General features: G+C 51.8%; 7 protein-coding genes across 7 annotated transcripts; 3 read left to right on the top strand and 4 right to left on the bottom strand.

The window, feature by feature from the left end:
- Nucleotides 1-428: 428 nt before the first annotated feature.
- On the bottom strand, nt 429-1,199 carry MCYG_05922 (salivary gland secretion 1-PA; the record flags this gene model as incomplete). Its single annotated transcript, XM_002846007.1, has 1 exon — nt 429-1,199. The coding sequence occupies one exon, from the start codon at nt 1,197-1,199 to the stop codon at nt 429-431; it is 771 nt and encodes a 256-aa protein (XP_002846053.1).
- Nucleotides 1,200-1,571: 372 nt separating this feature from the next.
- MCYG_05921 (uncharacterized protein) lies at nt 1,572-2,153 on the top strand (the record flags this gene model as incomplete). The annotated part of the gene is made up of 2 exons (XM_002846006.1): nt 1,572-1,639; nt 1,805-2,153. The coding sequence occupies 2 exons, from the start codon at nt 1,572-1,574 to the stop codon at nt 2,151-2,153; spliced, it is 417 nt and encodes a 138-aa protein (XP_002846052.1).
- Nucleotides 2,154-2,647: 494 nt separating this feature from the next.
- On the top strand, nt 2,648-4,553 carry MCYG_05920 (serine/arginine repetitive matrix protein 1; the record flags this gene model as incomplete). The annotated part of the gene is made up of 4 exons (XM_002846005.1): nt 2,648-2,887; nt 3,070-3,271; nt 3,356-4,444; nt 4,507-4,553. The coding sequence occupies 4 exons, from the start codon at nt 2,648-2,650 to the stop codon at nt 4,551-4,553; spliced, it is 1,578 nt and encodes a 525-aa protein (XP_002846051.1).
- A 334-nt stretch (nt 4,554-4,887) lies between these two features.
- MCYG_05919 (tubulin-specific chaperone C) lies at nt 4,888-6,166 on the bottom strand (the record flags this gene model as incomplete). The annotated part of the gene is made up of 4 exons (XM_002846004.1): nt 4,888-5,094; nt 5,148-5,756; nt 5,819-5,979; nt 6,043-6,166. The coding sequence occupies 4 exons, from the start codon at nt 6,164-6,166 to the stop codon at nt 4,888-4,890; spliced, it is 1,101 nt and encodes a 366-aa protein (XP_002846050.1).
- An 823-nt stretch (nt 6,167-6,989) lies between these two features.
- Nucleotides 6,990-9,405, bottom strand: MCYG_05918 (conserved hypothetical protein; the record flags this gene model as incomplete). Its single annotated transcript, XM_002846003.1, has 2 exons — nt 6,990-9,137; nt 9,286-9,405. The coding sequence occupies 2 exons, from the start codon at nt 9,403-9,405 to the stop codon at nt 6,990-6,992; spliced, it is 2,268 nt and encodes a 755-aa protein (XP_002846049.1).
- Nucleotides 9,406-10,582: 1,177 nt separating this feature from the next.
- Nucleotides 10,583-10,924, bottom strand: MCYG_05917 (conserved hypothetical protein; the record flags this gene model as incomplete). The annotated part of the gene is made up of 2 exons (XM_002846002.1): nt 10,583-10,759; nt 10,829-10,924. The coding sequence occupies 2 exons, from the start codon at nt 10,922-10,924 to the stop codon at nt 10,583-10,585; spliced, it is 273 nt and encodes a 90-aa protein (XP_002846048.1).
- Nucleotides 10,925-11,215: 291 nt separating this feature from the next.
- MCYG_05916 (vacuolar ATPase) lies at nt 11,216-11,901 on the top strand (the record flags this gene model as incomplete). The annotated part of the gene is made up of 4 exons (XM_002846001.1): nt 11,216-11,271; nt 11,340-11,365; nt 11,508-11,608; nt 11,728-11,901. The coding sequence occupies 4 exons, from the start codon at nt 11,216-11,218 to the stop codon at nt 11,899-11,901; spliced, it is 357 nt and encodes a 118-aa protein (XP_002846047.1).
- Between the last annotated feature and the right edge of the window lie 227 nt (nt 11,902-12,128).

Below are 12,128 nucleotides of genomic sequence, written 5' to 3'. Positions count from 1 at the left end.
TGCGGCCGATCTCCACGAGACGTACTTCCACCGCTCGTCGAGGACCTCCTGACATGCTGGGGCACGTTGATGACGCGACTGGTGGGGATGACATCGTAGTATCGATGTATGTATCTGTCGTACATGCGCTCGAACCAGAAGCAGTCCTTGGCCCGCATGTACTGGTCCCAGTTTGCGATCTCGGTCTTGTGGCGGATGGTGCACTTGCCCCGGAGAGAGGTGAGGGGGCAGGCGTCGGAGTGCATGGAAGCAAAGACGACGCGGAGGTCGTTTGTCTTGCGCTGGATGTCGCGGGGGCGGTAGTACCAGTTTACGCGGACGCTCTCGATGGGGCCGGACGGGTTGTCCTTGGGCGGGAGAAACTCCATTATCCGCGCGAGGTAGTACGGCTCTCCAGGCGGCTCGCAGATCAGATATACGTGGTCTATTCAGTCAGTATATAGAAGTATATTATAGGTGAGGAGTAGGGACACACCGTTTGGGGCGAGGAGGGTGCCGTCGTCAGCCTTTAGTTTGCCGTTCTTGAGCATGGCCTTTGAATGGCGAAAGGTCATCATGGAAGTGGTGGCCGACTCCTCCGAATTGCGCGAACCAGCGGCAATGAACCTCTTACCGGCCTGGCCGCCTCCGTTGGCGGGCACGACGTTCTGTACCGTCGTGCTGGCCCCGGGCTGCTTCCTCTTCTTCGAGACGACGGCCGGGTTTGGGTTTGCGGAGAAGCTGGAGGTGCCCGGTATGGCAGTATCTTTGCCGTCCTTGGCCGCGGCGCCGTTGACAGCAGCGGCCGCCGCAGCCCTGCGCGTGCTCATGCCCGGCGGTTTCTCGTTGCTGTTGCTGCTGTTGTGGTTGTTGCTGTTGCTGCTGCTGTGGTTGTTGCTGTTGCTGCTGCTGATGTTGCCGCTGGTGGTCTGGGCCGCGGCGTCCCTGTCCCTTGGCTTGCGGCCGGGAGTTCCTCTTGTGCTGCTGCCGGCGTTGGTGCTGGCGGGAGGCATGGGCTGGTCGAGCTCTGCGTCCAGCTCTGTGTTGTCTTCAGCATAGTTGATACGGGCCCCGACCCTGTTCCGCGAGCGAGTGCTGTAGGGGGCCGGAGTGGTGGCATTCGACGCGGTCTCGGACTCTGTCACATCCCTGGACTCTTTATCTCTGGAGTCCTTCTCCCTGGGCTCCTTTGGAGACTTGTCTGCTGCTGCCGTGGCCATGACGCCTGTGGTGGTGGTGGTGGTGGCCGTGGTGGTGGTGGTCGTCGTGGTCGTGATGGTGTATCCTCCCTGGGAAAGCTGGGCAGCAGCAGCAGCCGCCAAACGAGGACGCCTTGAAGAGAAGAGTATCAACAGGGGAAGCAGCCTCAGGCGCAACCTGCTATAACCACGAGTAGAGATGCATCCACCGGTAGCTCGTAGTATCTGTATGTACGGGTGTAGGAGTGTGCAAAGTGTTTAGTGTGATCTGGGTTTGGGGCGGAAGAAGAAGAAGAAAAGACGTGGGCCCTCTTTTTTTTTTCTCTTCCTTTGGGTCGGCCTCTTCTTTTCTTTTTCCTCTCTCTTTTTATTTAAGCGGCACTGGCGCTGGACATGGAAGAGACAGAGGATGAAGAGAAGGCAGAAGATGGAAGAAGTTGGGAGTTGACAAGAAGCGCCAAGTAGTAGCACAGCAGAAGCAGTCAGTAGGAGGCAGCAGAAGCAGAGACAGAGACAGAGACAGCAGAGAGTAAGAGATAACAAGGATAGAAGGAAAGCTTGCTTGCCAGACAAGGGAAGTCTTCCTCTTACTCTCTTCCTCTTACTCTCTTACCGTCCTTACATAGTACTGTCTCTCTCTTCCTCCTCCTCTTCTTACTGTCTACCCCTACTGCCTCTCCCTATTCTACTACTCCATCTACTGCCTACTACCTCTACTGCCTACTACCTCTACTGCCTACTACCTCTACTGCCTACTACCTCTACTGCCTACTACCTCTACCGCAAGCACACGACATGACTCCCTACCATCACCAGCATACCATCACCACCACCAGCATACCATCACCACCACCACCACCCAAGGACTCTCCCACGCCTCTTGACTTCCTGCTGATCCCCAACGGCGTCCTTTTTAACTCTAAAACTTCTTCTCTTCCTCCTCCTCCTCTTCTTCCAGGTGGTTTTAAGTTGTAGTTGGGAAAAAGAAAAGAGTCTCTGCCCGTCATTGGTCGTTCTCCCTGCCTGGTTCCTTAGCGAGCCCATAAGGCAGAGTAGCAGATAGAGTATCCATCCATTACTCCAGGACAGCCCAGAGAGACTCCCCTTGCCCTTCTCTTCTTCTTCTCTTCTTCTTCTCTTCTTCTTCTCTTCTTCTTCTTCTCTTCTTCCTCTTCCTCTTCTTCTTCCTCTCTTCTTCTTCTTCTCTTCTTCTTCCTCTCTTCTTCTTGCCTAAACCCTCGGATAAACCATAATCCAGCCCCTTCGTCTTACATAATCAAGTGCTCGCCGCTTGTATCACGTGAGAAGGCCTGGAGTTTCGAGGAAGAAAAGAAGTTGAAACAGGCAGACAAGAAAGAGACCCAAGTTAATCGGTTAATATAACCAGAGAATATAAGAGAACAGCAGGATGGAAGAGGACGGACAGGCCAGAGGCATGGCATGGCTTCCCTCTCCTCCTCTCCCCCGTCATGGTCACAGCGGACTGTACAGGCTGTAGTCAACCACCCCCCACTGGACTCAACCTTGGAAACAACTTCCTTGAAAAACATACAAACCGTCGACCACGCCCGGCTTCGACCACGAGAGAGTGCGCCATGTTGCCGCCGCTGACGGTAGAGCAGATAGCCCGCCAGGCCGGCCAGTACGAGTTTGATCCCCAGGTGCCCCTGCGATACTGGCTGAGGTCTGCCGGCCTGCTCGTCAAGGAGGTATACTCATCTCCATCTTCCTCTTCTTCTTCCTCTTCCTCTTCCTCTTCTTCTTCTTCCTCTTCCTCCTCTTCTTCTTCCTCTTCCTCCTCTTCTTCTTCCTCTTCCTCTTCCTCTTCTTCTTCTTCCTCTTCCTCCTCCCCTCCTCCTCTTCATGAGTGATCAGTACTAACAAGCTGCAGGCACGCATCTATGAACAAGAAGGGAACGACCAGCAGGCGTACCTCCTGCTCTTCAGACACGCTCAGCTCGTCCTCATCAACCTGACAGGACACCCCGATGCCCGCGACCCAAAGAACAAGCAGGGTCTCGCTGCGGCCAAGAAGGAGGTCCAGGCCTCCCTCAACAAGCTCGAGATCCTCAAGCCTCGTATACGCAGGCTGTGTGAGCGCTATCAGGAGCTGCACAAGGACCGCGGCCGAGAAGATGGCAGCAGTACTAGAGATCTGACCATCGACGACACCGCAGATACCTTCTTCTCGGACCTGGATGCCACGGTCCAGAGTGCCACTACGGTGCAGGATCCCGCGCTCGCAGGGCGGCCGGAGCCACTGCAGGCGGCGGATAACAGAGACTTTGCCGTCAGGTTGGCCCAGAGTGAGTTTAGACGGAGGGCCACGGCGCGTGGCGGAGGCGGAGGAGAGATCAGGAGAAGGACGTCCTATGCCAGCTCAGAGGCCAGCTGCAGCACCACCAGGACAGAGGGGGACGTCCTGGCCAGGAGGCTGCAGGAGGTCAGGTCGATGCTCAACAGTCAGTCCGCTGCCACCACTGCCACCACCACGGCTGATGCCACCACCACCACTTCCATCTTGCCCATGGAGCAGCATCTCTCCGGATACAGATACCCCTCCATCCCCAGACAGAGCCAGTACACGCCCGTGCCCGCCTCCCTTCCAAAGCAGGATGTCTCGCGGCCACCACCACCCGTCCCGGGCAAGACGCCGGCCATACCCGCCAAGATCATCGACTCTCCCCAACATACAGCCAATCTCACCACCACCACCACCACTTCAACACTCCTCCCTCCTCTACTACCAAGCAAGGTTCCGCCCCTTCCCCCAAGACCAGGCTCGGCAACCCCGTCACCATCCCCTACCCCTACCCACTCGCGCTCACACACCCTCGCATCTCCTCCCTCACTCCCCAGCAAGGATGACCTCCACCCTTCAACCTTCACCTTCAAACCCTCTTCCTACCTCGAAAACGGCACCCCGCTCCGCACAATCTTCATCTCCCCCGACCTCCGCGCCCAGTTCCTCTCCATCGCCTCCCCCAACACCACCTCAAACCTGGAAACATGCGGCATCCTAGCCGGCACCCTCATCTCCAACGCCTTCTTCATATCAAAGCTCATCATCCCCGAACAAGAGTCTACCCCCGATACATGCGAGATGCTCAACGAGGCTGCCATCTTCGAGTACTGCGAATCAGAAGACCTCATGGTCCTAGGCTGGATACACACCCACCCCAGCCAGACATGCTTCATGAGCTCGAGGGACCTGCACACCCAGTCCGGCTACCAGGTCATGCTGTCCGAGAGCATTGCCATTGTCTGTGCGCCCAGCCACGAGCCGAGCTGGGGTGTCTTTCGGCTCACGGATCCGCCGGGCCTCAAGTCGGTCCTGAACTGTACCAGGCCCGGCTTGTTCCACCCGCACGATGAGACAGACATATACACCGATGCCCTACGGCCGGGCCACGTATTCGAAGCAAAGGGGCTAGACTTTGAGACCGTTGACTTGCGGCAGACACGGAAATAGTTATATCTTCTACTTTTTTTTTCCCCCCCTTTCATTCCGTGCTACATCTGCTACTTTATTTTTCATTCAGTCTGTGTGGCAATGTTTATTACTTTGTACGCATTAACGGTAGACTTATCAACGGCCATCCAATCATCCGGGTATACCCTCATCCCTTCCATACACCAAAGAATGCCTAGACAGTAAACTCCGTATTTCGCCCTTTTTTACCTTCTCACACGCAAAACACGACACACGCTAAACCTCCAGCTTCAGAACGCCAGTAGCCCGTAGAATCTCATCCAGCGACCAACTCTCCTTATCAACCAGTAACCTTCCCCACACCTCATCCGGCACAGCATCCTCTTCATCCAAAACACTCCAGTTAGGACTCTGCTCGGGCCGCAGCCACTTGAAATCCTCCACAAGAGCCCACTTATCCGACTTCTTACCGTTCTGGCCAGACTACCAACCCGTCAGCATGGAACAGCAGAACAAAAAGAGCCAAAGCCACTCACATATGATTCCGGAAGCGGACTGAATCGAATAGCCACACAGTCTTCAATAATAGGCTTACTAGCACAGCTCAGATACACATCCACATTGGCGCAATCATGCATTCTAAACTGCTGACATGTCACTACTATCACCGAGTCGGTGATTCCGGTAAGGTGCGCGGCCCCATCTACCTTGCCGCAAATCAGCAGGCTCTCACACGCGTACTTGATGATGAAGTTGGCGAACGATCGGCCTATCTCGGGGATGGAAGACATGTCCACGACGCAATGCTGGATATTGCTGATGGCCGCGGAGGCGTTCCGGACCGGTGCCGAGGTAGGCAGGACGATATGTGCGTCTCGGATATAGTTGAACGATACCACGGACGGTTCGTCCGGTGTGTTTGGCTGTTCTCGCATCGTCGCGTCGTCTGACGGCGTGGGGCCGTTGCTGTCGTCGGTCTCACTTATATCGGCGGCCGGAGCCGGTGATGGCGAGAGGGTATCTTCCGTTGATTCAGCTGATCCCCTGACGGGAGGGGTGCGACGTGATTTCTTAAAAGCAAAGCGCTTGCGAGGTGCTATTGCTGCTTTTGTTTCCGCTAGCTTTTCCTGAAGCGATTTTATAGTCTACAAAGCCGTGGTTATTCGAGTGATCATGATGTGCTGGTGGGCCCGCCGGCGTGACATACCTCTGAATACACTCGTTGATCATAACTTGGTATATAAGAAGATGCATCCTTGACCTCATCCGACAGGCGTGAAATACCAGCTAAACAATAATCCGCGGCTGTGACCTGTTCGCCCCCCACCAACGGGGTAGTCGGAAGAAGGCTTATGCTCTCCTGCAACTCTGTATGAATCGAAATTAGCGGCTGGTCAATGATGAGTCTACACAATTCAGGGATCGACATACTGGCTACTTCCTCCTGGAAGTACCGGAAGAACCGGTCGTTCGTCGATAGCTCTGGCTTGCAAGCAGGCGCGTCCCCGCCTACATCCTCCGCCTGGCACATGGGCTCAGGCTCCTTCGACAACATTTTCGCAGGTACGGGGGATATGTATGATGCAGAATGTATATCCAGTGGAGTTATATCGGTGTCACAGCCGGAGTAATGCCAAATAATGAATTAACGAGTAGTTAACAGCCAGGATAGAGAAAAAAAAAATATTTGACTTCCGGGACTAGTTACGTCATAGACTGAACCACAACCCTCCCCTGTGTTACTGCTAACTCTCGAGTGCCCTGTGAAATACCTGCAGCCCTCTTATGCTATCAGTAGTGAACTAGGCCAGGGAGTTTAAGGGCGAGGGAGGAGGCTGCTTCGTCCATCTAGGCGAAAGAATAACTTGACGTGCTTTCCGTCTGGCCCCACTTTGAGTCGTGGACGCAGGGACCAGGCAGCGTCTAAATAAGGTTATTACTCAGCAATTTTTTTCCTGTTCAACTTCAACAATGTGATAAGGGTAAATTAAATATGATATATGAAGACAAAGGCTTCTGTTCTACAGAGCTATATGTACACCTTCACCTGACAGCAGCGCCTTCACCGTACAGATTATAACACAATATGCTCAAAAGCGTAATATAAACGACAGACCGAAATGGAACAGGCTCCATGGGTATCATGATGCGACAAATGAAAAGGCTATAACGAACAGTATGTATATGTGTGATCAAATATTCTGAAACAAAATGAGAGCAAACGACTGAAAGCAAATAACTCCGGCTGGAATGACAAGGAAATATGCGACATATGTATTAGTACGGGTAACTGAGGCATGGTGGTGAAATTAAAAAAAGGAGTATGAAATGAAATAGAGGGTAGGTCTGAATGTAAGGTCGGTGGGAGATATTTCGTATTACTCGAGTAGAGACTCTTGTAGTAGGTCACGGTTAAGGTTTTCCGGGTGAAGTGACACTGGAGCGGGCGGGGGCGGGCGTAAGCCAAGGATAGGCCCTCTCTGGTTAACGCCTGGTGGTCGTGGTACCAAAGGTCCTGCAGGAAGGGAAAATGCATGGCTAGCTGCTTCATCATTTGCACTCGTAGACCATCTGTCCCGTACCCAGCCACCCATGCGCTTTCTGATGCCGATAGCTCGGGTAGGCATTCCGGCCTTTGCAGGAAATGAGGGTTCTGATGAGGCTGAGATGGTAGAGGCTGCATCACTGTGGGTTTGAGTAACACTGTCAGATACAGCTCGGAGATTCCTGCCATTTGAAGACACAACAGAAGTAAGTAAGGAGACTGAAGTCTGTTCGCCAGTCAAAGACGCTTTGGGTACGATGGCGTTCGTCCTCGAAATGATTGGAGTGGGAGACGGGAACATTATGTGAGCACTCGATACGCGCTTTGGAGGCCTCGAGAAGAAAGTTGGAGCAGCCCTTAATGCTAAAGTAGGGTGTTTGCTTGTCGTATGTATATCCATACCGGAAACCGAAATAAGGCTTGTATGAGAGGCAGAACGATGCGGCCGGCGAGTGAGGTTTGCAGAATGGATCAGGGAGCCAGTGTGGGTTTCCATTGAGCCACCTTGCGGTTTGATACGATCATCCACTACTTCTTCACTAGGCCCACCGATTGAACCCTTACGCTCCGATGAACACACGTCTTCGTTGCTTTGCTGCAGGTTAGGTGTGGCCTCAATAGAGTTGCCGTTAGGGCCATCAGCTTCGTGTGACTGATATCCTTCGTGATATTGTGGCTGAGCCATTACTTCAACTGGTGATAAGGGAGATTCACCCTTGTCTAGCTCATCGGTTTCGTGAATTGAGCGGAAGGAGGCGTCCGAAAGCCTCGGGCGGTGGCTCGTTTTGTACCGTGGCGGCGAAAACACCACACTCTCCGGGCTAGTTGGCCGAGACGAGTCAAAGCCCGAGTCATGGCGATCAAATATGGACGATGTTCTATACCCTGAGAGCGGAGAACTGGGTATGGATGAAAGGGCAGACGCTGCTCCTGGCAGTGAAGTCGAAGCTTGCGAGAAGACACTAGTGACTGACGATGCTGAGTTAGTAGGTCTGTGCATAGCCTGTGCCATCGGGAGTGCCCTGGTGGAAGATTCGTGGAGAGTTGGAGGCAGGACAGGCCTCCTTTTCCTTTGACGCCGATGTATAGGGATTTGCTTCTCCTTCCTCAACGGAGTTGGTATTTGGTTGTGGAAATGGTGGTGCACATGAATCTCCTGGGGTATTTGCTCCGGTATTTGTTCCGGTATTTTATCTTCGAGTTCTTCACTGAGTGGAACAAGGTTACCGTAGGCATGCTCTTCGATAGAACTAGGGGGGAGAGGTTGGTGAAGTAGTAATTGCTCTTGCAGATACTTTACATCTTCATTGGAGCTCTGAAGCATCTCCTTAAGCTCGGTAACGCATTGCTGGAGATTTGCGTTATCCTTCAAGATATCCCGCACGAAATGGGACACCACATTTGTTCCGGTCCCGTTTCGTGAGAGGGATGCAGAAGCCGCGGCACCCTTGATTCGACCAGCCGCTGTATCCAGCTCTCTCTCTACCATCCGTCGTCGTTCTAACCTCCCGATAAGTTCGACATGCCTCTCACGTTCTTGTCTCGCTTCCCTTTCGATCCGATCGATTTGGTCATGCAAATCCCCGAGCGCACACTCCGCTTTCCTCCATCGTTGAATAGCCGCACTCTCGCTCTCCTGAGTCAAAACGAGAGTATCCTCCAGTTGAGCCTGCTCATTCTCGAGTTGAAGCAGTTGTTCCTCTAGCTGCTCAACACGCTTGGAGGAGGATGACAGCCTTCTAACCTCCAACTGAGTACTTTGTAACGTGGTAGTCAGAGTCCTGACCTGTGCATCTGACTCTGTAAGGAGTTGATTCAACTTCTCCAACTGGTCGAGCAGACCACGGTTTTCTTCCACAATTCGCGCATTTTCTATTTCCACTTCCTTCTTGCTTGATTGCAGCTTTTCCATCTCCGCAGTCATCCGGTCCAGGTTGCTCTCTGATTCGGCTTTGTAGGACTCATGGCGGTCGAGCAGGGCCTATAAGCAAAACCGAAAAGACTAGGTGTTAGCAGGGATAAAACTATATCCTCACGTTCAGAACGTCAGAGGAGTGGGTGGTAGATATATCTGAGTGGCCAAAAAGTGATTCGTCCAACATGGGCCAGCAGGGCACATGCATGCGTACCTGACCAAGCCGTGCGGCAGTTTCCACATCTCTTTCCAACTCAGCCAAAGTAGCTGAATTATGCTCTAGGTATGGACAATCACCCCTCCCACAACAACATTCTAATTTCGACGCGGACATATTGGAAACGGGGAATGTTCATGGGAACTCGGGTAACGCTCTTCGTATTAGGGGGCGTAGCTGAGCCCGTAGCCTACCAGCATCTCGCGCGGGACCTGTATGCAAGGACTGAAGGGGTGGAGAATATGAGGAGAGTAAGTCGCACCAGGAGCGAATGTACCGGTTCTTTTCTCACAGAGTCGTCAGTTTGCCGGGTTGTGTCGTGTTGTTTTTCCTTGCTTAAACGTCCACGCTGCAGAGTTTCAGGCGATGGGCTTGTTTCTTGGTTGTCAGGCATATTATTAAATATTTATTGGTGGCGGGGAAATTCCCTCGGGACAACGCGCAAGGCACCAGTCAGGTCTCCAAGTTTGGTTGTCTCTTTTGGGGCAGAAGGGCGGACTAGGTTGATCTGCGCCAGTACTAATGGAATAGTCCACTGGGTCTTTACAACTTTGCATGACATCGCCAATCCTTGACGAGAGAGCTGACCTCGAACTGACTTTATTCTGTCTTCCATCATGTAGACCGATATTTGACAGCTGATAGGTGTATTTCGACCCTTGTCCGCACCGATTTGTGCATGTGCATCTCACGTATTACTGTTTACTCAACCATGTGGAAATAGGGGTGCCTCAAAAATAGGAGCAAAAGATTTCGTTCTATTGAGCCTTTTTCAATGTGGAAAGATATATAAGTTATAGAAAACCTAAATATCTTATTACGCTTTCTTTTTCACAAGGTATCGTATACCCGAGGGGAAAGCGTACCCGGTGTATGCTAGATGCTTATGAGGGAGTAGGTGACTTGGACCTGGGTCGCGAAGTAAATATATGTATACATATCTAAGTGGAGATTGGATGTATAGGTCCGTAGTCTATATCTCGATGCCAAAGGTGATGAGTCGGATAAGTTTAATCTGGATGAATATTGGTCTGACATGGTGTCAAGTCGTAGGCTCTATCGCAGGTATGCGGTTCCTTCCGAATGGGAAAGGATGTACGGAGTAGAGATTGAGGACATCAGTTGCCTTGCAACATGAGCAGCTATCGTTTCACCACGCCGGATCCTTTACAGTCGATGTGTGCAGGTGTTGCCCCGGTGGAGGCCAGCTCAGAAGATCGGGAAGGTCCAGCTTTCCTTCATCTCTTGCTGTATATCTCCCAAACGTGCTGAGAGGATTCAAAGTATTGAAACCCTATGTCTGTTGATTCACGCCTTTGTTCCCGGATATGTTAAGCGGTGGAACACTGTCTGAGACAGTTTGTAGCTTTTTATACTCCTCCTCAAGCCGTTTCTGCATCTCGAAATCCGCCTGTCGCTCACGCTTGATTCGCTGCTGTTCCATATCTCGCTCAACGCCAGCATGCATCGCCTATCAGAGAGAGATTAGCCCTCTTTTTTTTATTCGGTCTTGAGAGACTGCGCAATGAAGACTTCTTACCAACCGTTCTGATTCCTGAGACCAGTGAACAAAGTAGACAATGCCGGCCGTCACAAGGGAAGTGACTCCTAGCGTAACTTTCGAAGCTCGAGACATTGCTGCTCTCTGTCGCCTCTGAAGGAGGGAGGAGCAAAGGAATAGGAGGCTATGTGAACGGAGCTTGCTTTTCTTTATCTCCAAGCTTTTCTCTCATCAAAGGTTCTTGCTATAGTCACGTGGGTTTTAGTTGGGGCTGCGGGCGCTTCTTAAAGGGCGAAAAGGCCGGCTTCAATGACGGCACTTCAGGACCATTCCACTCCATTCCGGCGCAACTAGGAGAGAAGAGATTCAAGTATGGTACGGGATATCGCTCTTTGGCAGCTACAATACTGGTTAATAAGGCTGACAATGGGGGGTGTTTTTAGGCTGCACAAAACTCCGCAGGAATTCAGACCCTCCTCGATGTATGACTGCCTGATGCCTTACACCTCCGGTAACATCCCCAGCTAACATCAGATGGATAGGCAGAAAGGGAAGCTCAGAAGATAGTTCAGGATGGTACGGTTTGCCCTTGAAGTCTCTCTAGATCTAGCACATAGCTTTGGCTAACTCTTCATCTAGCTAGAGAATGTCAGTTCATCCTATCCCGCAACACCATGCTGTAACCTGCAGGACACGCCCTAACGCCCTACCCATCCAGACCGTACAAAACGAATAAAGGACGCAAAGACTGAGGCACAAAAGGAAATCGAAGATTACAAGAAACATAAGGAGGAGGAATTCCGGAAGTTCGAGGCTGAGGTAATATAATTCTCTCTGGTGGAAATGCGGCGGGACACTCGTTTCCTCTCCCCCATAACCAAGGGAATAGGTGTTCAGAAAATATATACAGACTAAGCTGATATTATCTCCTTCTCCAGCATTCGAGCGGAAATAAGAAAGCCGAAAACGAAGCAAATAAGGATGCTGAAGCCCAGCTCCTCGAAATCAAAAAATCCGGCCAAGGAAAGGGTGACAAGGTTGTAGACGACCTCATCAAGGCCGTTTTAGACGTCAATCCTCAGGTCCCCGAGAAACTAGTTAAGAAAGCTTAGATCGCACTGGCTTGATTTATGTTTAACGGCTTGGTTGAGACTGGAGATTCTTATTCCTCCGTTCGGGGTCATTTGAATTTTTTTTTCCTATTATTTATTTTGCTGTGGTAATTTGCGCCATTTGCTGGACGCTCAAGGGATTTATAATTGATTGTGGTAGGCATGGAGATATTTACGGGTGTTGTTCTGTGCCTTTTACACGGAATATCTGTTGAAAGTGAGCTATG

This window comes from Microsporum canis, genomic scaffold, assembly GCF_000151145.1.
Source record: "Microsporum canis CBS 113480 supercont1.5 genomic scaffold, whole genome shotgun sequence".
Lineage (NCBI taxonomy): Eukaryota > Fungi > Ascomycota > Eurotiomycetes > Onygenales > Arthrodermataceae > Microsporum > Microsporum canis.
This window is presented reverse-complemented; position numbering and strand designations above follow the sequence as displayed.